The sequence below is a fragment of the Rhinatrema bivittatum genome, chromosome 5, assembly GCF_901001135.1.
Source record: "Rhinatrema bivittatum chromosome 5, aRhiBiv1.1, whole genome shotgun sequence".
Classification (NCBI taxonomy): Eukaryota; Metazoa; Chordata; class Amphibia; order Gymnophiona; family Rhinatrematidae; genus Rhinatrema; species Rhinatrema bivittatum.
Window position 1 is genome coordinate 133919300 of NC_042619.1, and position 25902 is coordinate 133945201.

Sequence of the window (25902 nt, forward strand, 5' to 3'; positions counted from 1 at the left end):
CAGGTATCTATGGGTTCGAAAGGAGAACGCATAAGCCTGGCTAATACCACGTTCAGGTCCCATTGTATGCTTGGGGAATGAACTGGAGGTTTAATGTGAATTAGGCCTCTCATAAATTTACTGACGAGAGGCTGTGTAGAGATAGGTGCGTCTCCCAGCTTGTTATGGTAAGCTGAGATTGCACTCAAATGTACTCTGACAGATGAAGTCTTAAGACCAGAGTCTGAGAGATGGTATAGGTAATCTAGTAGTGAGGTAGTGGGGCAAGTGAAAGGATCTAGAGCTTTCTGAGTGCACCACAAAGTAAACCGTTTCCATTTGTAGGAATAATTCTTTCTAGTGGAAGGTTTACGTGAAGCTATCAGCACTTGAGATATAGTGGTTGGAAGGTTGAGTGGTTGTAAGATCAAGTTTTCAACATCCATGCCGTCAGGGACAGGGATTGAAGGTTGGGATGGCGCAGCCGACCCTGATCCTGAGTTATCAGATTGGGATCTACTCCCAGGCAAATTGGATCCCTGACTGAGAGGTCTAGCAGTGTGGGAAACCATACTTGTAGAGGCCAGTATGGGGCTATGAGTATCATGGTCCCCTTGTCCTGTTGTAGCTTCACTAGAGTTTTGGTTATGAGTGGTATTGGTGGATACGCATTTAACAGGCCTGAATTCCAATGGCGAGCAAAGGCGTCCTTTGGTAGGCTGTTCTGCTGCCGGAGGAGAGAGCAGTAATTGTTCACTTTGTAGTTCAGATGGGATGCAAAGAGATCTATTGTTGGTTGACCCCAGCGTTGAAAGATCTTGGTTGCTATTGCTGGATCTAGGGACCACTCGTGTGGTTGGAACTGACGGCTGAAGCGATCTGCTACTACGTTGTGGATGCCCGCTAGGTAAGTGGCCCGTAGAAGAATTGAATGCGTCAGGGCCCAGTCCCAAATCTGTGCTGCTTCTTGGCAAAGGAGGTAAGAACCTGTTCCTCCTTGTTTGTTGATGTACCACATAGCTACTGTGTTGTCCGTTTGGATCAGAACAGTCTTGTATGAAAGGCAGTCCTTGAACGCATGTAGCGCATAGCGTATAGCTCAAAGCTCTAGGAAGTTTATTTGAAAGGAGGCTTCGAGTTTTGTCCACGTGCCTTGTGACTTTAGATGACCAATATGTGCTCCCCAACCTAAGGTGGATGCATCTGTAGTTAAAGTCACTTGTGGAACTGGTTGCTGGAAAGGTAGAACTTTGAGCAGGTTGTTCATTGATGTCCACCAAAGGAGGGAGAAATGCAGGTCTTGTGTTATCTGAATGGGAGTGGACAATGGTTGAATGGCTTGAATCCACTGATTTTTGAGTGTCCATTGCATTAATCGCATGGTCAGTCTGGCCATGGGAGTGACGTGAACTGTGGAGGCCATGTGTCCGAGTAGGGTGAGGCACTGATAAGCTGTAACTTGAGATTGATTGTGAAAAGAGTGTGCCAGGAGAACGAGTGTTTGAGCACGGTCTCTTGGAAGAAAAGCTTTTGCTGTGATGGTGTTTAGATCTGCACCTATGAACTGCAACAGGTGAGATGGTGTGAATTGGGATTTTTGGTAGTTGATGAGAAATCCCAAGGAGTGAAGCAAGTTGACTGTGAGCTTGAGGGAATTGAGAGCTCCTTCTTGTGTCTGACTCCTGATGAGCCAATCGTCCAGATAAGGGAATACATGTACCTTTTGTTTGTGGAGGTGTGCCACCGCCACTGCCAGACACTTTGTGAACACTCGAGGTGCTGAGGCTAGGCCGAATGGAAGCACTCGGTATTGAAAGTGTTGTCCTTCGACCAGAAATCCTTCGACCAGAAATTGAAAGTGTTGTCCATCGACCAGGTACTGGCGATGAGGAGGAAAGATGGGAATGTGAGCGTAGGGCGTCTTGAAGATCCAGAGAGCAGAGCCAATCTCCTTTTGAAGAAGAGGTAGCATGGTGCCTAACGATACCATCCTGAATTTTTCTTTTTTGATAAACTTGTTGAGATTTCTGAGATCCAGGATTGGACGTAGACCCCCGGTTTTCTTTGGAATGAGGAAATATCGGGAGTAGAATCCTCTGCCCCACTGAGACCTGGGAACTGGTTCTATGGCCCTGGCTTTCAGAAGGGTGGATAATTCTGCTTTTAGGATTTTGGAGTGATGATTCATTGTCCAAGATGAAAGAGGAGGATTTTCGTTTGGTACAGTGAGAAAATCCAATCGGTACCCTTGAGCTGTAATTGAGAGTACCCATTGGTCTGTTGTGATGGAGGTCCAAGTGTGATGGTAATAAGTTATGCGACCTCCGACTGGTAAGTGTGGAAGAGGATTTTGATAGGGACTTCTGCTCTCTGGGTGAATTTCAAAAGCCTGATGTAGATGTAGTCTGAGCAGGTGGTTGGGGCCTAGTAGGCCTTTGTCGAACCTGGGAACGCTGAGTGGGGCGTGGTTGCCTGGCTCGGCCTGCTGGAGGGTAGTATCGCCGAGGACAATTGTAAGGTCTCCTTACTTCTCTTCTAGGAGGTCTCCTAGAAGGTTGATGTGTCTCCTGAGGGATTAGCGACAGTTGTTTCAGGGTTTCTGTGTGGTCTTTTATGGTCGCCACTGCCTCTTTGACCTGGTCTCCAAATAGGTTCTCACCCAGACAAGGTAGGTCGGCCAATCTCTCGGACTTCTGGCCTTAGTTCAGAAGATTTTAACCAAGCCCATCTACGAGCCGTAATACCTGAGGCTGATAATCGAGAAGCCGTCTCGAAAGTGTCATATGTGGCTCTCACTTCGTGCTTGCCTGCTTCTAGGCCTTTATGCACGAGACGGAAGAAACCTTCTTGAAACTGTTCTGGAAGTTTTTGAGCAAGACCTTCTACCTGTTTCCATAGATTGCGCTGGTACTGGTTCATGAATAATTGGTAAGAGTTTATCCTTGAGACCAGCATTGCACCCTGAAAAAATCTTTCTTTCTAAACTGTCCAGGAAACGACTGTCCTTCCCTGGAGGTGTGGAAGCATGTGTTTTAAGCCTCTTAGCTTTCTTCTGGGCTGATTCAACTACCGACTGGTGTGGTAGTTGAGCTTTTAGAAAGCCGGGTATGGGTTGGACGAGATATGTGGCATCTGCACGCTTGTTAACTGCAGCCACTGATCCAGGGTGCTCCCACATTCTGTAATTGAGCTCTTGAAGGACTTCATGTACTGGTATAGTCAATATCTCTTTAGGTGGATCTACAAATTGTAGTACCTCTAATGTCTTCTGTCTGGTATCCAGTTCAGATAGAAGTGAGAATGGTATGGTTTCTGACATTTCTTTGATGAAGTTGGAGAAAGAAAGATCTTCCGGAGGCGATTTTCTCGTATCCTCTGGTGGTGAAGGTTGAGATAACATATCTTCATCAGATGAGAGCTCTACCTCAGACTCAGTACCAGTGTCCACTGGGTGAGCTGATGGTCTGAGAGGCTTGAATGGAATCTCAGGAAGTTGTGGTGATTGTGGTCTCATAGGTGGGAGAATGCCAGAAGGACCTGGTAAAGGCTCTGGAAGTGTATCCTGATCCACATCATGAGGTGCATGAGAAAAAACCTGGATTAAGGTGTCCAATTTCTCCATGAGAGGCTGAAAATGGAGACTTCTTGACTTGGTATCGATGGTTTCATTGGTGCTGGCACCGGAATCGGCATCGACGGCATCGGCGGTACATGCGCAGGAATAGGCGGAATCGGCATCGACGGCATCGATGGCGGTGGTGGTGGAATGGCCGGAATCGGCATAGAGGGCACCGGTGCCGGAACGGGCGGTGTCATCGGTATCGGGGGCGATATCCCCGTCGGTACCAGAATCGGTGTCGATGGCATCCCTGGCGTAGAAGGTTGAGGCCTCGGTATCGCCTCAAGGAATGCTTCCCGTACCGCTTGATGTATATAAACATCAAGTTCCGCCCACATGGATGGTGAGAACAGAGCACCCATGGGGGGAGGCGGTAGTGGCGATGCCGGTACCTCCTCAGAGCCCTGAGAAGGTACGGTTCCCTGCACCGGAATCGGCGGGGATCGCCCTGTCGACGGCTTCGAAGCCTGAACCTCGAGCCGAGGTTTCTTAGTTGTCAATCCGATTTCTGTGGATGGCTCACCGGGAATCATGGCGGTAGACGCTGTATGCGGCCTACGATGCCGATGGCGATGTTTCTCTTTTTCCCGGGTTTTCTCACTACCCGATGTCGATGCCTTTGACGATGGAGAGGGGGAGGAAAGAGGAGCATCTCCCGACTCACCTGGTAGACGTTTTTTCAACACCACTTTTCGAATCGACCCAGCCGGAGACGATTGTGTTGAAGACGATGGTGCGGGCAAAAGCTGTATTTTGAACAATTGTTCCATTTTCTCCAGCCGGAGACGACGGCCTTTCGATGTCATGGTGGCACATAAGGGACAAGCCCTAACATCGTGACTCTCACCAAGGCAGAGAACACAATCTTGGTGAGGGTCGGTAATGGACATATTTCTGGTGCACTTAGGGCACCTTTTTGAATCCTGAAGCCATTTTGGGCCGGACAGCCGTCGACGACCAATGACCAGGGACTAAAACTTAGTCAAAAAACGGAACGGAACCGCGAAAGAGGGGTAAAAAACTTACCGCAATGGTATACTAAGGGGAGACCCTTGCGGTTGAAGTTTTCTAAACTTTTTTTGAAGTTTAAAGTTGTGGAGAATTCTCCACAGGACTCCTAGGAACCGCGAGGCTATCTGCTCTGCGGAAAAAAGAAGACTGAAGGGAGACCCCTGTGGCAGGGAATATCATGGCATGCTGGGCATGCTCAGTAGGCACTCTGATGCCAGTCAAAGTTTCATGGAAACTTTGAAAGAAGTTTTTCCGTACATAGGGCTCCATTACTGATGTCACCCATATATGAGGACTAGCATCCTGCTTGTCCTGGGATAAAGGCAATTAGTTTGAGATCTTTTAATACGATAACCCGTAATAGGATCTTGCCAGCTTGTGCCCTAAATAGTACTATAAAATAAAATGTACGAACTACATTTCCAATGGCCACTATCAATAGAAGATGACGTATTTTGTAATAAGTGGGAATGTACCCCCTTGTCCCTTATATTTAGCCCGCTTGAAATAAGTTGTGTAAGGCCAAAACATGCCAAGGTTTTCTGACAGAAGTTGCTATAAAAGCCATCGATATGGTCTGTTTTAATACACAGACCAAAAGTGAATGTTCCTTAGGTTTATACTATAACAGATTATTGATCAGGGTATTTAGCCCATTTGTAAGCCCTTCATATTGCTTTGAAAGGATACATGCATGTGTGAAATCTTTCTGCCAAAATCTTAGCTTGGCGTTCAAATTCCTCCATGTCTGAACAAATGTGTCATATACAAAAAAAACTGACTCACTAGCAGCCCTAATTTGAAATATTATAAATGGTAGCTGTGAAATCGCAATAAATTGTTTTTATACGTGGGTATGCAATACACTGTCGTGCTAAATTGCCCTTCATGAAAAGAAACAAACATCTAAAAATGAAAGAGATTCTTTTGACAACTGAGCTGTAAATTGAAGATTATGGTCCGAGTTAATCCATCTGAGAAATTCTCCAAGTAAATCCTCTGAAAAACCATAGCAGAAAAATTTCATCTATATACCGGTACCATCTGATAATGTACTGCCACCATTCTGAATTATAAATCTGTGACTTTTCAATTGCTGCCACATACAAGTTGGCTACTGAAGGAGCCAAGGATGAACCCATGGGGATTCTATGTATTGTTTGAAAAAATTAAGATCCAAATAAAAAGTAGTTGTTAAACAATACCACTTATGTTAAGTCAACCAAAAACTGGGAGGGTATTAGTTGTCCTCCCAGCCATTGTGACAATGTGTTGTCCACTATATCCAATGCCACTTGCTGAGGGATGTGTGTGTTAGCCCAATATGAAACCACCAACTCGTTCTAAAAAAAAAAAAAAAAAAAAAGTTGAGATAGCTGTATATTAGATCTTTTATCAAAACTTATAGAGGGTGTTGGTTGTGGATTTTGTTTTTGGAGTTACACCTTCCAGTGGCGAGTTTTTGTTTTGGTGTAGCACATGGAATACAGTTAGGTGATGCTATCTTAATCCGAAACGCTCTCCAGTCCAACGCTTGTAAACCAGGCTGGGAGGAACCCTTTCAAATTTTACTCATCACACCAACAGCAGTGAAAATCAAGGGAAATAAAGGCTGGATCCATGCTTCACAAGTTCAAGCTTCCAACCTTGTGCTAGGCCAAGATGCAGATGAATTTTTTTGTACTTTTACTGAAAGTAAATCTTTTTATCTTTTTATCTTTTTTATCGTTTTATCTTTTTTTTTTTTTTAATATTTTTTAAAAAATAAGATAAAACAAAAAATAAAATAAAAAGAAGATAAATGTGTTTAGTAATAAAGGACATGGGCCTATGATCAATGACCAGAAGAGGCTATACATGATAACAAATGAGTCAGTATTCCATGGATGTTATGATGGTCCCTTAAAAAGTTAAAAGAAGTAAAAAGTAAAAATCATATTGCACATTGAAAAGTAAAAAAAGTGAGTTTCATAACGTTTTCGAGTTGGATATTGTACTCGTTGTGACAAAAAATTAACTGTTTATCTTTTTGTGAGACTTCAATTACCCCAATATTGACTGGGTAAATGTATCATTGGGACACGCTAGAGAGATAACTTCCTGATGGAATAAATGATAGCTTTATGGAGCAATGGTTGAGGAACCGACGAGAGAGGGAGCAATTTTAGATCTAATTAACAGTGGAGCACAGGACTTGGTGAAAGAGGTAACGGTGGTGGGGCCGTTTGACAATAGTGATCATAATATGATCACATTTGATTTAATGACTGGAAGAGGAACAGTGTGCAAAATCCAAAGCTCTCATTGCTAAACTTTCAAAAGGAAACTTTGATAAAATGAGAAAAATTGTTAGAAAAAACTGAAAGGAGCAGCTATAAAAGTAAAAAATGTCCAAGAGGCGTGGTCATTGTTAAAAAATACCATTCTAGAAGCACAGTCCAGGTGCATTCTACACATTAAGAAAGGTGGAAAGAAGGCAAAACGATTACCGGCATGGTTAAAAGGGGAGGTGAAAGAAGCTATTTTAGCCAAAAGATCTTCATTCAAAAATTGGAAGAAGGATCCAACAGAAGAAAATAGGATAAAGCATAAACATTGGCAAGTTAAATGTAAGACATTGATAAGACAGGCTAAGAGAGAATTTGAAAAGAAGTTGGCTGTAGAGGCAAAAACTCACAGTAAAAACTTTTTAAATATATCCGAAGCAAGAAAGCCTGTGAGGGGAGTCAGTTGGACCGTTAGATGATCGAGGGGTTAAAGGGGCACTTAGAGAAGATAAGGCCATCGCGGAAAGATTAAATGATTTCTTTGCTTCGGTGTTTACTGAAGAGTATGTTGGGGAGGTACCCGTAATGGAGAAGGTTTTCATGGGTAATGATTCAGATGGACTGAATCAAATCTCTGTGAACCTAGAAGATGTGGTAGGCCTGATTGACAAACTGAAGAATAGTAAATCACCTGGACCGGATGGTATACACCCCAGAGTTCTGAAGGAACTAAAAAATGAAATTTCAGACCTATTAGTAAAAATTTGTAACCTATCATTAAAAGTATCCATTGTACCTGAAGACTGGAGGAGAGCAAATGTAACCCCAATATTTAAAAAGGGCTCCAGGGGCGATCCAGGAAACTACAGACCGGTTAGCCTGACTTCAGTGCCAGGAAAAATAGTGGAAAGTATTCTAAACATCAAAATCACAGAACATATAGAAAGACATGGTTTAATGGAACAAAGTCAGCATGACTTTACCCAGGGCAAGTCTTGCCTCACAAATCTGCTTCACTTTTTTGAAGGAGTTAGTAAACATGTGGATAAAGGTGAACCGGTAGATATAGTATACTTGAATTTTCAGAAGGCGTTTGACAAAGTTCCTCATGAGAGGCTTCTAGGAAAAGTAAAAAGTCATGGGATAGGTGGCGATGTCCTTTCATGGATTGCAAACTGGCTAAAAGACAGGAAACAGAGAGTAGGATTAAATGGACAATTTTCTCAGTGGAAGGGAGTGGACAGTGGAGTGCCTCAGGGATCTGTATTGGGACCCTTACTTTTCAATCTACCTTATAAATGGGCCATGACCGACGGCCCGCAAATGCGCAGTAGAGCACAGCTCTACTGCGCATGTGCGGGCAAGGACGTCGGTCTCAGCCAGCGTCAGAAAAAAAAAAAACCATGGCGGTGTCGAGTGGCGGTGGCAGCGAACGACGACGAGGAGTGGCGGCCAGTAGCGAGGGAGGGAGGAGAGAGAGAGAGGGAGGGAGGGACTGAGTGAGAGGGAGGGAGGGGGAGGGACTGAGGGAGGGAGAGGGAGGGACTGAGTGAGAGTGAGGGAGGGGGAGGGACTGAGTGAGAGTGAGGGAGGGAGGGGGGAAGAGTGAGGGGAGAGTGAGAATGAGGGAGAGGTGAGAGACAGGGATGTGAGTAAGTGGAAGGGTAAGAAGTTGTGGAGGAGGGCTGAGGGAGAGGGGATGGGATTGAGAGAGAGTGGGGAGTGACTGAGGGAAGGGGAGAGAGGTGGGAGTGACTGAGGGAAGGGGAGGGAGGTGAGAGTGAGGGGAAGGAGGCAGTGGGAGACAGAGGGTGAGTAAGACTGAGGGGTGGAAAGGGGGTGAGTGACTGAGGGGAAGGGGGGAATGAGGGGAAGAAAAAGTGTAGGAGGGTGCTGTGTTTGAAAAAATGGACCGAAAACAAAAATGTATGTAGCCCGTTGTGACGGGCTTAACGAGTGACGGGTCTTAACGAGTGAGAATCAATTGCAGATGACACAAAATTGTTCAGAGTAGTAAATCACAAGCAGATTGTGATAAATTGCAGGAAGACCTTGTGAGACTGGAAAATTGGGCATCCAAATGGCAAATGAAATTTAATGTGGGTAAGTGCAAGGTGATTGCATATAGGGAAAAATAACCCATGCTATAATACACAATGTTGGGTTCCATATTAGGTGCTTACAACCAAAGAAAGAGATCTAGGATTGTCATAGTGGATAACACACTGAAATCGTCGGTGCAGTGTGCTGCGGCAGTCCAAAAAGTAACAGAATGTTGGGAATTATTAGAAAGGGAATGGTGAATAAAACGGAAAATGTCATAATGCCTCTGTATCGCTTCCATGGTGAGACCGCACCTTGAATACTGTGTACAATTCTGGTCGCCGCATCTCAAAAAGATATAATTGCGATGGAGAAGGTACAGAGAAGGGCTACCAAAATGATAAGGGGAATGGAACAGCTCCCCTATGAGGAAAGACTAAAGAGGTTAGGACCTTTTCAGCTTGGAGAAGAGACAACTGAGGGGGGAATATGAGAGAGATGTTTAAAATCAGGAGAGTTCTAGAACGGGTAGATGTAAATCGATTATTTACTCTTTCGGATAGTAGAAAGACTAGGGGGCACTCCATGAAGTTAGCATGGGGCACATTTAAAACTAATCGGAGAAAGTTCTTTTTTACTCAACGTACAATTAAACTCTGGAATTTGTTGCCAGAGAATGTGGTTAGTGCAGTTAGTATAGCTGTGCTTAAAAAAGGATTGGATAAATTCTTGGAGGAGAAGTCCATTACTTGCTATTAAGTTCACTTAGAGAATAGCCACTGCCATTAGCAATGGTAACATGGAATAGACTTAGTTTTTGGGTACTTGCCAGGTTCTTATGGTCTGGATTGGCCACTGTTGGAAACAGGATGCTGGGCTTGATGGACCCTTGGTCTGACCCAGTATGGCATTTTCTTATGTTCTTATGTTCATTAGAATCAAAGTCATTATGTTCACCAAACTGCTTCTTCTAATTCCGGACACCATCTCCAAAGCTCTGGCAGACATTATCAACTGTTCTTTATCCCAAGGAATCTATCCAGACGACCTTAAAATGGCTTCTATCAAACCGCTCTTGAAAAAACCAGACCTAGATCCAGAAGACCCCACCAACTTTCGCCCAATCTCCAACCTCCCTTTCATAGCCAAGGTCATGGAAAAACTAGTTAACTCTAAATTATCAGTCTACCTCGAGGATCACAAAATTCTCTTCCCTTCTCAATATGGCTTCCGGAAATCATTAAGTACCGAATCACTTCTCATATCCTTGACAGATTACCTCATCATGGGCTTCGATAAAGGTCATGCCTATTTATTGATCCTCTTGGACCTCTCAGCCGCTTTTGACACTGTTAACCATTCTATCCTCCTAAACCAGTTATCGAACATCTGATTAACAGGCACGGCACTGGCCTGGTTCAAAACATTCCTGAGAAATAGAGGTTACAAGGTCAAAATACACAACAAAGAATCTAAGCGCTACCCTTCCTCTCTAGGAGTCCCGCAGGGCTCATCCCTCTCACCTACACTCTTTAACATTTACCTTCTCCCTCTCTGCCATTTATTAACCAAACTGAACCTAAAACACTATTTATATGCTGACGATGTCCAGATAGTGATCCCCATTAAAGAATCCATGAAAAAAACCCTAGACCTCTGGGAAACATGCCTTCGAGAAATCAACTCCCTCCTCTCCAGTCTGAACTTTTTCCTAAATTCTTCAAAAACGGAACTCCTTTTCATATCCACGGATAACAGCAACATCACCACAAATCCTCCAGTAAACTTACAAATAGCGCAAGTAAGAGACCTAGGAGTGATCATTGATAATCGGCTAAACCTAAAAGCTTTTATAAACCAAACCACCAAGGACTGCTTTCATAAACTGCATGTCCTAAAAGAATAACACCACTGTTCCACGCTCATTGACTACAGAACAATCTTACAAGCAATAATTTTCTCTAAGTTAGACTATTGCAAATCTTTATTATTAGGTCTCCCATCATCGCATACTAAACCTCTTCAGATGGTTCAAAACACGGCAGCCAGAATATTGACAAATACACAGAGAAGAGATCACATTTCTCCAATCCTCAAAGACCTACATTGGTTGCCAATTCATTATAGAATCTTATATAAGTCCATTACCACAATCTACAAAGCTATCCATCAATACGCGCCGCTCAGTCTACAAATCCCTTTCAGAAAACATTCCTCCTCCAGACCCATAAGAGAGTACTATAAGGAATCTCTACAGGTACCTCACTCCAAAACCTCCCATCATATAACCTTCAGAGACAGGGCATTTTCCACAGCAGGACCTCCTCTATGGAACTCCATCCCACCAGATCTGCGGCAGGAACCCTGCCTCCCAACATTCAGGAAAAGGCTCAAAACGTGGCTATTTAAAAAAGCCTTTCCGGACACCGAATGAATCTTAACTCACCACTAACCAACTTCCAGTCATTACCCTTACGCAGAAAACTATAACATTGCAATGACATAACCTAGCAAATTCCATAAATTCTGTAAATACTTTTTGTTAAAGTCTGGTAAATGTATTCTGTTAAATTCCTATCGCCTTTCTCTGCTCCTAGTTGTACATTTCCCTGTTTTATTGTAACTGCAATTGTTTTCACTCAGCACTTGTTATTTGTTCTTTTTATTGTAACCTATTATCACACCCCCCTGTTTATTGTAAACCGGCATGATGTGATACTTATCACGAATGCCGGTATAGAAAAAACTCAAACAAATAAATAAATACATTTCCCAAATATTTTCCACTCCTCCAACAAACTGCAGTCTATACAATAAAAACAGTACTGGGACTTCTTAGGTACTCATGCTCAAATTGGTTTAGAGGTATAGGAAAGAAACAGATGTGCATAATTGTTATTGACACTTACATTACTTCTTATGGTCTTAATGGCTATAAATGTGTGAAAATCCTACCATAAGTCCACCACCAGTTTTAGTTTGCTACTGAACTTTCTAATCTCTGCTCAACTAAGACTGTCAAGCCTGTTTTTATATTCATACTCCCCTACCGAGGAAATAGAATTCCAGATATACAGGTCACTTCACACTAAGACTAGCCCAGAGCCTCCAATCCTACGAAGGCTAAGAGTTGTAGCCTAAACCATTGCTCCATGGGCTTGGCCTGTATGGGTCCAACTTAAGACACTGGGTGGAGGACAGTGGTACTGGAGCTTAGAGCATAACACTGTCATTCTAATATGACAAAGGAGGTGGGGGGAATGTAAGGGTGTGAGGGGGTCTCTGTGCAGCAAAACTAGTTGGTGGAAATGAAGAAACAGAAAATAATGGTGCAAGTCAAGGCCGTTTAAATACTAAAAATATGCCAAAGGTTAACAAGTATGTCAAAGGACAGCATAAAGTTTTGTTTTTGCTTTCTTACAGGAAATCCTGTGATTTGCAAAAATGCAGTCATATTAACATATGTGAAATAAAATAAGAATTTTAAACAGTTAGGAAAATTCCAACTGGTGCATAAAGTTTAGGGGTATATGGACACATTAAACTGCTAACAGCTCAGGAACTCTTAGGTGGGGTTTACTCTGCACTGTTTGGTAAGCAGAATGAGGACCAGAAGCTCATCTACACACTGTTCCCAGCAGCCCCCAGGATTCCAGAGGTCACAGCAAGCAATCCAGGCTTTGAACTCCTCAACCCCTGCTTCCAGAAGCCCCACACCCCTTGCAACAGAAGAGGACCAGAAGGCTCATCTGCATACTGCTCCCAGCAGCCCCTGGGAGAGGATTCCAGAGGTCACAGCAAGTGATCCAAGCTTTGAACTCCACAGCCCCAGCTTCCAGAGACCCCACATCCCTTGCAGAAGAGGAAAGACAGAAGTATGAGCCATTACTCAAACTTCTTACTCTACGCATTTACCTCCTGTACCTTATCTGTTTTAATTTGGTTATGTGTTTTGATTTTACATGTAACTGTGTTGGAAGGATTAATTTACTACAGATGATTTATACAGAAGGAATTTAATTCAAAATAAGAGTCAATAGGTGGGAAACTAGGAAGAGTACTTGTAGTTTTTGAGAGTCATTGCAAGACAAATATAAATAAATCAACAGATTAAAAGTACCTTAGGTTGTTTTACATCTATGCTCCCTTAGAAATTTTAACTCAAAAACAAATCAAGAAAATTATGATGCAGGAATAGTCCAGCAGCAAGAGGGAGGCTTTCCAGTCTTTTGCACAGAGTGTCAGTCTTTTGCACAGAGTGCCACATGTATGATTATCTCCTAGTTGGCAAGAAGTTGTATCTGTGCATTAAATGCAAAGAGCTCAAAGCCCTCAGAGAACAAGTCCAATCTCTGGAGGCTAGAGTAGCAGATGGAGGAGCCCGAGGGAGGCAAAGAGGAGACCTTCAGGGACAAGTATAGATGTCTCACCTCCAACCTGGTAGCCCCTGTGCTTCTCGGAGAAGAAAGATCACCTGGAAGGAGATTATCAGCTTGATGAGGCAGGAAGCAATCCTGTAGCTAGGACCTACTCTCAATGGTGATGTAAAATCCTCTCGCACTGAGGGGCACGTGTCTAGGAGGGAAAGGTTAGGGTGGCCTTTATAATTGTGATTTGATTATTAAGAAAGTTGATAGTTGGGTGGCTGGAGGATTGCTTGGTAACTTGCCTGCCTGTGCAAAGGTGGTTGGAACTCATGCATCACATAGATAGGATTTTAGATAAGTGCTGGGGAGGAGCGGCTATATTGGTATATGTGGGTACCAATGACATAGGAAAGTGCGGGAGGGAGGTTCTGGATGCCAAATTTAGGGTTTTAGGTAGAAAGCTGATAATCCAGAACCTCCAGGGTAGCATTCTCAGAAATGTTCCCTGTTCCACATGCAGGACCCCAGAGGCAAGCAGAGCTCCCGAGTCTCAATGTGTAAATGATACGATGGTGCAGGACAGAGGGTTTTAGATTTGTTAAGAACTGGGCTTAATTTTGGGAAGGCGGGGCCTTTTCCAGAAAGATGGGCTCCACCTTAACCAGAGTGGAACAAGGCCTGCTGGCATTAACTTTTTAAAAAGGAGATAGCACAACTTTTTAAACTAAATGATGGGGGGAATGCAGGACAGTTGCTCAGAAGCTGTTGGTTCAGAATGATGTAACTTTGAAGGATACTAAGAGTACAGTGAAAATAGGCTATACCAATAGAGAGGTTTGAAATAATGCCAAAGTGGACCAGGTGTCTTAATACAAAAAACATATTTTGAAATGTCTGTATACAAATGCTAGAAGTCTAAAAAATAAGATGGGAGAGTTAGAGTATATAGCACTAGATGAAGAGGTAGATATAATTGGCATCTCAGAGACCTGGTGGAAGGAGGATAACCAATGAGACATTGTGATACCAGGGTACAAATTGTATTGAAATGATAGGATGGATCAAATTGGTGGAGGGGTGGCACTATATGTTAAAGAGAGCATTGAATCAAACAGGATAAAAAGTTCCACAGGAAACAAAATGCAATGTTGAATCTTTATGGATAGAAAATTCCAGGTGAAAAAAGGAATAAACAGTAGTGGGAGAGTTTTACTGTCCACCTGGTCAGAATGAACTAACAGACATTGAAATGCTAAAAAATTGGGAAAGCTAACAAAATCAGCAGTACAGTAATAATGGGTGATTTTCAATTACCCCAGTATTGACTGGGTGAATGTTACATTAGGACATGCTAGAGAAGTAAAGTTCCTAGATGAAATAAATGACTACTTCATGGAGCAGCTGATACAAGAATCAAGAGGGGAACACAGGATCTGGTGTGAGAGATAACACTGTGGCACCACTTAGTAATAGTGATCACATTATCAAATTTGACTTAACTGGAGGGAGCAAAAAAAAAGTCTAATGTGACAGCATTTAATTTCAAAAAGGTAATTATGATAAAATGAGGAAAATGGTTAGGGAAAAACTGAAAGGAGCAACTGCAAAGGTTAAGATTTTAACTCAAGCATGGACATTGTTTAAAAATACCATCTTGGAAGCTCAGACCAGATGTATTCCACACATTAGAAAAGGAGGAAGGCTAAATGACTACCAGCATGGTTACAAGATGAGGTGAGAGAGGCTATAATATCTAAAAGAACATCTTTCAAGAAAGGAAAAGGGATCCAAATGAAGAAAATAGGAAACAGCATAGGCCCTGGCAAGTTAGAAGTAAGGCATTGCTAAGGAAAGCAAAGAGAATTTGAAAAGAAACTTGCTGTGGGAGCAAAAACTCAAAAACTTTTTCAGGTACATTCGAGGTAAAAAGCCTGCAAGGGGGTCAAGTTGGACTACTAAGATGATCAAGGGGTAAAAGGGTCACTTAAGGATGACAAAGCCATAGCAGAGAGACTAAGTGAATTCTTTGCTTCGATATTCACTGAAGATGTAAGAGATATACCCATACAAAAAGGGCAGAGTAAATAGCACACACATACAATAGCAAATGCAACAAGAACTAATGCATGGCAAACAAAGACCTGATCAATATATCACACAAAAGGACACACCTTTTATTGAAAATGCAGTCATACCAGTGGTGTACACTGGTTAACAAATTACAGTTCACAGTTTTGAAACAGGGGCCCTGACACGGCCGTGTTTCGCATCTGGCTGCATCGGGGAGCAAGCACATAAATAATCTTCTATCGGGAGTTTCAAGTGAAAAACAACCTAAACTGGATGGTTAATTAACATAAGGGATCCATAATTCACTAAGTTTAGTGAGCCGTGACTACATGGGAAAAACACATCAGAGCCGCTTATGAGTGAGAGAGAAATTTATGACAAATTCCGATTCCGTCAGTTCTAGAGAACGGGTCAAATAACATGTACAGCGGGCACGCGAGAAAATCCCACCGCGGTTAGAAGCTTTAAATCATGGGATTCAATGGGGAAACAGAAAAACCTGAAAACTGAAAAGAAGGACCCTGGGCTTTTAGAAGCTTAGTAATCTTCAAAGAGGGTTTAGACAGCCAACCATACAAAGGAGAAGTAGCACGCATTAGAGATATACCCATGCCAGAAATGATATTCAAAGGTGATGATGCTTAAGAACTGAAACAAATCTCTGTGAACCTGGAAGATGTACTAGGGCAAACTGACAAACTAAAGAGCAACAAACCACCTGGACCAGATGATATACATCCCAGAGTGCTGAAAGAACTGAGAAATGAAAATGCAGACTTGCTATTGGAAATTGTAAAATATCAGTAATGCTAATTTTTAAAAAAGGATCCAGGAAACTACAGACCACCGAGTCTGACATCTGTAGCAGGCAAAATGGTAGAATCTATCATAAAGAACAAAACTGCTGAACATATAGATAAGCATAGTTTAATGGGACAAATAAATGAATTCAGCCAAGGGAAGTCTTGCCTCACAAATGTATTACTTTTTTTTAGGGTGTAAATAAACATGTGGATAAAGATGAGCCAGTTGATATAGTGTATCTGGATTTCCAGAAAGCATCTGAAAAAGTCCCTCATTAGAGACTTCTTAGGAAATGAATAAGTCATGGGATAGGGGGCAGTGTCCTATTGTGGATTGCCAACTGGTTAAAAGATAGAAAACAGAGAGTAGGGATAAATGGTAAACATTCCCAATGGAAAAAAGGTGAATAATGGAGTGTCTCAGGGATCCATGCTGAGACCACTGTTTTTTTAATATATTGATAAACAACCTGGAAATGGGAACAAATGAGGTGATCAAATTTGCAGATGACACAAAATTGTTCAAAGTTGTTAAATCACAAGAGGATTGCGAGAAATTGAAAGAGGATATTGCAAAACTGGGAGACAGGGCATGCAAATGGCAAATAAAATTTAGTGTGGACAAATGCAAAGTGATGCAGTTAGGGAAGAGTAATCCAAATTATAGTTACATAATGCAAATTTCCACATTTGGAGTCACCACTCAGAAGGATCAAGGTGTCATCGCTGAAAATATGTTGAAATCTTCTGCTCAGTGTGCAACAGCAGCCTCGAAAGCAAACAGAATGCTAGGGACTATTAGGAAAGGAATAGAGAATAAAACAGAGAATATCAATTCCTCTGTATCGCTGCATGATGCAACGTCATCTTGAGTAGTGTGTGCAGTTCTTATCACATCATCTCAAAAATTATAGCAGAATTAGAAAAGCTACAGAGAAGGGCGACCAAAATGATAAAGGGTATGCAACAATTCCCCTATGAAGAAAGGCTAAAGAAGTTAGGACTCTTCAGCTTGAAGAAGAGATGGCTGAGGGGAAATATGATAGAGGTCTATAAAATGAGTGGAATGCAACAAGTAAACAATCAGTTGTTTACTCTTTCAAAAAGTACAAAGACCAGGGGACACAATGAAATTACTAGGTAATACATTTAAAACTAATAAGAGAAAATTTTGTTTTTGCTCAATGCATAATTAAGCTCTGGAATTCACTGCCAAAGGATGTGGTGAAAGCTATTAGTATAGCTGTATTTTAAAAGGTTTGGACAAGTTCCTGGAGGAATAGTCCATTAACCATTAAGGTAAAGTTGCAGAAATCCACTGCTTATTCTTGGGATAAGCAGCTTGGAATCTATCAACCCTTTGTGATCCTGTCAGATACCTGTGACCTGGCTTGGCCACTGCTGGAAATAGCATACTGGGTTTGATGGATTTTTGCTCTGTGGCAAGTCTTATGTTCTTATGTAGTTAACTCAATGCCTTGTATAAAACAGTTTCAATTGCAGCTTAATAATGTACAATGGCTGCCTGGCATCATCTGTGATACAACTATATATAACTATATCTATAACTATATATATATATATAACTATATATAACTATCTATATGGACAGGGATGTTCTATCAATTTTTTTTTTTATAGTAAGCTGTTAGAGTAAGGGAATTTATTAAAGTTTTGTTCTGGTACAAAAATTATTCTACTGTTGCACTGTTTTCCATACTACCTACTGAAATTATTATAATTTTTATGGATAAATCTGGAGCAATTTTTGCACTAGAGCAAAATTTTGGTAAATCTGCCACAAACATTATCAGTGCAAACAGTTTCAGAATCCTGCATATTACTTTCAAGCCTACCAATAGGGAATTGAGACCTGTGGCTTGGCAATAGAGAAGTGGACTTATCAAGAAGGGCAATCTGGTTTTCATCTCCTGGCCATGGCAAGGCATATCACGACAGTGACACGCTTACAATGCTTGCACATCTCCACAATGCACTTACGTAATTACCTGAATTCACTTCTTGCTCTTTGCTTTCATTAGTTAATGGATTATCATGTAGCTTCAGATAGATTTCTATTGCTGATCGAGCAGCTCTGAAGTAAAACGCATGTTGCCTGAGCACATCTTCCAATCTCAGGAGATCCACATAGGCCCGCAGAGTCATCTTCCTCATACAGTATGTGTGGAAGTCAAACTGATCATCCGTTATCTCAAAAAAATGCTTTAAAATAAGACAGAACACAAAATCAGAGTGTGCTGCAAAAAACCTACAAGTTTAAAATGGAATGAATAAATTCAGTTTGTAATAATAAAAGACAAGCTGAAGTTGGAACATATTCCATCTCTGAGCTACAACTTACCATGTGTATGTTGTTAGATATATGGTATTTTTTTTTTTACCCAATACCAAATGTGTAGAGAAAACAATGGATATAGTCAGTGTGGTTTCACATCGTTATATTTTATATATATTTTAAGTAGCATTTATAGCTTATTTTCCCTATTTTTGCTTGTTATCCTCCTGCAATTAGCCAGCCATTTTGGTGGTTCCTAAAGATTTTTAGTTACATTTTAGATAATTAGTCTGCTTTGCCCTGGGACATTAATTGTAAATTGATCCCTTTGCTAATACTGTAAAATTCTTATGGCATATTGAACCATTTATCTCTATTACAAGCAGAGATATAAAAGGGGAATCTCCTAAAATTACCACAATATTTCTCAGCTTTCCAGAATTTTTTTTTTTTTTTTTTAGTGTCACCTAGAGTCATCCATTTCTAGTTATCAACATTTCTTTATGTAAACTACTGCACCAGAGCAATTAGTATCACTAGTTTTGTCTCCTTCTGTGTCCTTCCATCTTTGGCCAGAGTGACATTAGCTGTAATACATCATGGGTATCTGAAGCTCTTGAAACGGCTGCTCTCGTTTCCATTTATTCTTTAAATTTATTTTGGGGGGGGGGGGGGGGGCGGGGGTGGAGATGGGCAGGGAGAAGAGCTGGGAAAGGAGCAAAGGGGAGTTTAGACCAGGCATCAGAAAATTTATCAGTCTGTCTGAGATAAAACAAAAGAAACAACTCTTACTTTCATGCTTTACTAGGAGATGGGTCCTTCTTGTTTTGCTCATCAACCCTGCCAGTAGGCTCTCTACTCTGGTTTCTACGTTCCTGGTGATGCATAAAATGCAAAGAATGGCTGGATGGGGGTGACTAATGTTAGTCAATTGGGCCACTATATGATAGGAGCAAAAGGGGTTGTCAGGGAGAACAAGGAAATAGAAAACCAAAATTAATTCTCTGCTTTTGTCTTTACTGATGAGGATGTTGGGGGTCATACCCATACCAGAAACATATTTGGTTGGTGATGACTGAGCTATTAGATGGAATCACTGTGAAATTGGAGGACGTAATAAATATGACAGTCTAAAGAATTACAAATCACAGGAACCAGGTGGTATTCACTCCAGAGTTGTGAAAGAAATAAAAAAATGAAATTACAGACCCATTTCTGGTGATTTGCAATCTATCATTTAAAACAGCCATGGTATCAGAAGATTAGAGGGTGGCCAATGTGATGACAATTTTTAAAAAGGGCTCCAGGGGTGATCCTATAGACTAGTGTGTTGGGGGAGGAGGCATGGCCTTCTCGTAAGATAGCTGCTTGACTGAGCTCTGGCAAACTCAGAACTATCATTGCTGTAATCCCTGTACATCTTTAGCTGATTTGACGATTTTTGGGACCTGATCAATGCAGTTTTCTCCTTACTATGGCAGCAAAGAAAAAAGGACCAGACTTCAGACATATGTTAAAGCAACGGCGGAGTCACAGAAGGCGTGAGGCCTAGATGAGGCCCCAGGATAGAGTTCTCTGGAAGGGGAGGATATCTCTGACCCAGGTAGCCTGGGGGGGGGACAACTTTCAGACCTTGCAACCAGGGATGAATTTCATCAATGGTTATGTGATTTAAGGAAAGATATGTGCGACGCTAAATGAGATCTTATGGCTATGTCGTCGGAACTGAAGGAGGAAATGGCGGTTACTGGCCGCCAGATACACGAATGTGATGTACATTTGGAGGCGCACCTGGATCAATTGAAAAACCTGCAAAACAATTATGAACATTTAACTATTGACTCTGCTGACCTTCATGCCAAATTGGAAGACCTCGAAAATAGAAACCGGCGCTGTAACCTGCGGTTTAGAGGGGTACCAGCGACAGAGGAATACAAAGACTGTGGTGACGTACTGAAAGGATTAAGTTCTTTCTTCTTCAGCCAAAGTACTGGATCGGAATCTCCTACCTCTATAACATCGGTGGAAGTTGAGCGAGCTCACCAGTCTCTAGGTCCAAAAGTAGGGAACGGCCATGTGATATTGTGGCCTGTTTCCTTCGGTTCCCCATAAGAACATAAGAAGAACATAAGAACATGCCATACTGGGTCAGACCAAGGGTCCATCAAGCCCAGCATTCCTGTTTCCAACAGGGCCAATCCAGGCCATAAGAACCTGGCAAGAACCCAAAAACTAAGTCTATTCCACGTAACCGTTGCTAGTAATAGCAGTGGTTATTATCTAAGTCAACATAACTAATAGCAGGTAATGGACTTCTCTTCCAAGAATTTATCCAATCCTTTTTTAAACACAGCTATACTAACTGCACTAACCACATCTTCTGGCAACAAATTCCAGAGGTTTAATTGTGCATTGAGTGAAAAAGAACTTTCTCTGATTAGTTTAAATGTGCCAATGCTAACTTCAAGGACTGCCCCTAGTCTTTCTATTATCCGAAAGAGTAAATAACCGATTAACATCTACCCGTTCTCGACTTCTCATGATTTTAAAACACCCTCTATCATATCCCCCCTCAGCCGTCTCTACTCCAAGCTGAAAAGTCCTAACCACTTTAGTCTTTCCTCATAGGGGAGCTGTTCCATTCCCTTTATCATTTGGTCGCCCTTCTCTGTACCCTTCTCCATCGCAATATATCGTTTTTGAGATGCGGCGACCAGAATTGTACACAGTATTCAAGGTTGCGGTATCACCATGGAGCGATACAGAGGCATTATGACATTTTCCGTTTTATTCACCATTCCCTTTCTAATAATTCCCAACATTCTGTTTGCCTTTTTTTGACTGCCGCAGCACACTGAACTGATTTCAATGTGTTATCCACTATGACGCCTAGATCTCTTTCTAGGGTAGTAGCACCTAATATGGAACCTAATTTTGTGTAACTATAGCATGGATTATTTTCCCTATATGCATCACCTTGCACTTGTCCACATTAAATTTCATCTGCCATTTTGAGGCCCAATTTTCCAACTTCACAAGGTCTTCCTGCAATTTATCACAATCTGCTTGTGATTTAACTACACTGAACAATTTTGTATCATCTGCAAATTTGATTACCTCATTGTATTTCTTTCCAGATCATTTATAAATATATTGAAAAGTAAGGGTCCCAATACAGATCCCTGAGGCACTCCACTGGCCCACTTCCCCTTTCACTGAGAAAATTGTCCATTTAATCCTACTCTCTGTTCCTGTCTTTTAGCCAGTTTGTAATCCACTAAAGGACATCGCCACCTATCCCATGACTTTTTATTTTTCCTAGAAGCCTCTCATGAGGAACTTTGTCAAATGCTTCTGAAAATCCAAGTACACTACATCTACAGGTTCACCTTTATCCACATGTTTATTAACCTCCTTCAAAAAAGTGAAGCAGATTTGTGAGGCAAGACTTGCCTTGGGTAAAGCCATGCTGACTTTGTTCCATTAAACCATGTCTTTCTATATGTTCTGTGATTTTGATGTTTAGAATACTTTCCACTATTTTTCCTGACACTGAAGTCAGGCTAACCGGTCTGTAGTTTCCCGGATCGCCCTGGAGCCCCTTTTAAAATATGGGGTTACATTAGCTATCCTCCAGTCTTCGGGTGCACTTCCGCCGGGGCGATATTAAATCAGAGGTCCTAAAAGTTTAAAATAATTTTTAAAAATGTTTTTTAAAATCGGCCCGCGGCTTGAAAACCGGACTCTCAATTTTGCCGGTGTCTGGTTTCCGAACCCGTGGCTGTCAGCGGGTTTGAGAACTGATGCCGGCAAAATTGAGCATCAGCTGTCAAACCCGCTGACAGCGCCGCATCTGTCAAAAAAAAGAGGCGCTAGGGACGCACTAGTGTCCCTAGCGCCTCTTTTTACCAAGGGCCCTAATTTGCATGTTTGTTCCCCCTGAATCGTGCATTCAGGAGAGTGGCCTGTGCATGCGGCGGGAGACCCTTAGGCTTGGGTGCCTAAGGGTCTCACTTGGTAAAATCTTTTTGGGGGAATTAGGGATTTGTAACTTTCCAAGAGCTTCAAGATAAGTTTGACTCAGGATATGAGGAGATTTTTCATTTTCTTCAGATCAAACATTTTTTGGTCTCGGAAAGCTGGGTGGTAAGATTTGGCATTAGGGAAAACTCAATTTCAGCATTGGTGTGACCAGGTTGACTCTATGAAAGGGATGATCTTCCATCTCTATAGATTTCTTAATCAGGACCCCACTCAAAAAACTGCAATTGTGGCGGCTTGGGAACGGGAGTTAGAAGAGGTCAGGGATCAAATTTATGTTGGCACCAAATGTAGCTCCATTTCTGCATAGTATAATGGGTACACGAACAAACTGATTGACAGGTGACATAAGGATGACAGCAGCCAATCAGCGTTCATTTCTGATCTAAGCCCCGCCCATCCCATAGAAGTGAATGGGGCATAACCACACCCCCTCCTGCCCTCGACCATGCCCCCAGGCCATACCCCTTCTGCCCCTGGCACCGCCCTAGACCCCATCGATGCTCCTCCCCAATAGAAATGAATGGGGAGCCCCTCCCTCACCCCCACCGTCCCCCCCATGATGTCACAGGTGGCCCTGCCCACACCCCAGCCCCAAGCCACATCCCCTGTGACATCACAGATATGACATCACCAGAAGTTCACCCCCCTCACCACCCCCCAAAAACACACCCCTAAAATGTCATCAGAAAGGGGCCTGTCGCTTTTTTAATGATACAAGAAATAAAAAAATCCACTAGACAGGATAATAATGATTATAACAACAAATGAAGAATCCCGTATAAGTAAGGCGGCGGGGATGCTTAAAGAGACCTCATAATAATTGTCAACTTTTTAAAGCTGGCATGTAAGCTTATAATGGCTCAAGCTTGACTGTACTTGTAATCATCGGTCTCTATGAGCGTGTGATGCTCCTGTAAAAGGTAGCTATCTCACGGCGCGGTCAGTCTCTATTAGTACTCTGTAGAGTCTCTGAATATACTTAACTTGCGATTTTCATGTCCGTAGACAAACCAGTATTGTTGATACAAGTGTTAATCCGATGCTATTACCGACACGGCGTGTTTCGGAGGAAACCCTCCTTCATCAGGGGCTCGGATGTCACTAATGCCGGTTTTTCACATAATTCGTGGAAGGCAAGTTATGCGGCTGTGTTATAGCGTCTCAGATGGTTTTCCAATGATGCTGGACATGGCATTCGCGAGCCGTGTGAGGCTGACAGACGTCTCACACGGCTCCGCGAATGCATGTCCAGCATCATTGGAAAACCATCTGAGACGCTATAACACAGCCGCATAACTTGCCTTCCACGAATTATGTGAAAAACCGGCATTAGTGACATCCGAGCCCCTGATGAAGGAGGGTTTCCTCCGAAACACGCCGTGTCGGGTAATAGCATCGGATATACACTTGTATCAACAATACTGGTTTGTCTACGGACATGAAAATCGCAAGTTAAGTATATTCAGAGACTCTACAGAGTACTAATAGAGACTGACCGCGCCGTGAGATAGCTACCTTTTACAGGAGCATCACACGCTCATAGAGACCGATGATTACAAGTACAGTCAAGCTTGAGCCATTATAAGCTTACATGCCAGCTTTAAAAAGTTGACCAATTATTATGAGGCCTCTTTAAGCATCCCCGCCGCCTTACTTATACGGGATTCTTCATTTGCTTTTTAATGATGCCAGAATTAATGGACTCTGGCTGTTTTTAATGATCTCACCGAAAGTACAATACAAAAGCCCCAAAATATGCGCTCCTAGAACATCCTGACACCTTTTAATGATGACAGAGCAGGAAGTATGCTTTTTACTAGCCCCTCTGTTTTTAAAAAAAAATTACAAGCTGTTAGGTGGCAGGAAAACTGTGGCTCATTCTGTTGACAAGGATTTGGTTTTTAAAACAAGTGATTACTTGGAACTACATGTGGTGAACTGCATGAACTGCAGACAATGTATTGTTTTTTTTGGTTTTTTTTTTTTTTTAACACAGGCATGATCAAACCTGCAAGACAGGTTTTGCAAGTCCGGAGTAGTCTATGGGTACGCTGTCACTCAAACCCCCAAGCCGAACCCCCCCAATGATGTCACCAGAAGTCCACCCCTCCCCACCAACCCCTCACTGTAGATAGGCATGCCCCAATAAAAGTTACCAGTGAAGTGGCAGGAAGCTGAGACTCATTCTGTACACAGAGACAGGGAGAATCTTCCCCACACCCCTTCCCTCCTCGCCTCACTGCAGATACGCATGCCTCAACCCTCCCTGCCCAGCCCTAAACCTGAGCAGAGGATAATTGACAACAGTGGGGGGTTGTGTGTAGGTTTGCAAAGGAAAAACACAAGGCTTTAGTTTTGTTTGTTAAAAAAAAACAGACCTCTATATTTACAGTCAAATTAAAAACAAGAATGCACCAGCGGATCTTAAAGAAAATTTATTATGACCCAGGCTCTATAGGTAGCTTTGCCGGTATATCACCTCTTTTGCATAGGCACGCCCAAACTTGCATGACCGGATATAGAAGTAACCACGTGATAGTGATCACATGAGAACAAACTTCAAGCAGGCGTGTTGTAATTGTTCCTGAAAATGGCCATGTATGAAACACCTAAACGGCTTGAAATGGAAATCATGCAACAGCCAAAACTAAAGAGATGCCATAAACGAAAGCGGAGGGCAGAAGAAGAAAGCACCGAGCCAGATTTTGATGAACTACCGTTGGGACAAAAGCTTTTTGATTCGCAGGATCCAGACCTGGTCAATGAAAATGCTATGGACTCTGAAGATATAGAGCTGTACAAAGCTGCCTTGGATGCCGAAACAGATTATTTGTTGGAAAAGCTTGAGTGTAAGGTAAGAAAAAAATCTCTTTCCTTCTAATTATGCATTTTAGGGGTGGTGTGTTTGGGAGCTATCTATAATAGAGAGTTTGTTTAGAAGAGGTTTTAATTTAATGTTTACATTATGTTTTATAGGAAAATGAAGGTTCTTTACAAACAGAAGAATATGGGGACACACCAGATATCAAAATGAACTGTATTGGTTGTTACTGTAAAAATTTCAAAGAACCATCAGATTCAAGCGATCAAAAAAAAAATCAATCCTGAAGATGTGCACGATTTCAGTTGGTGGAGCTATATAGGGTTTCCAAAACCGCTGCCGGTACACGGTTTTTTTTTTGAAAAACGACATTTAGATCAATCGTAAGGGTGACTGTATACAGTATTCTTACAAAGTGTCTGGCTGGTATACGTTACAATAAATGCTACGGATGTCGTATCGATGAACCTAGTCAGGATGATCATAGTTGCGTTTATTGGACTGCCTCTGACACCCAGGAAAAATTAAGGACCACTTGTAACAGGTTGTGCCTAGAACATGTTTTGAATCTTATTGTATTAG

General features: G+C 42.1%; 1 protein-coding gene across 1 annotated transcript in view; it reads right to left on the bottom strand.

The window, feature by feature from the left end:
• The window catches only part of NAA16 (N(alpha)-acetyltransferase 16, NatA auxiliary subunit), a 468335-nt gene that overhangs the window by 79659 nt on the left and 362774 nt on the right, over nucleotides 1-25902 (bottom strand). The window contains 1 exon segment of the mRNA XM_029602955.1: nucleotides 18169-18382. Coding sequence (XP_029458815.1) covers nucleotides 18169-18382 — 214 coding nt within the window.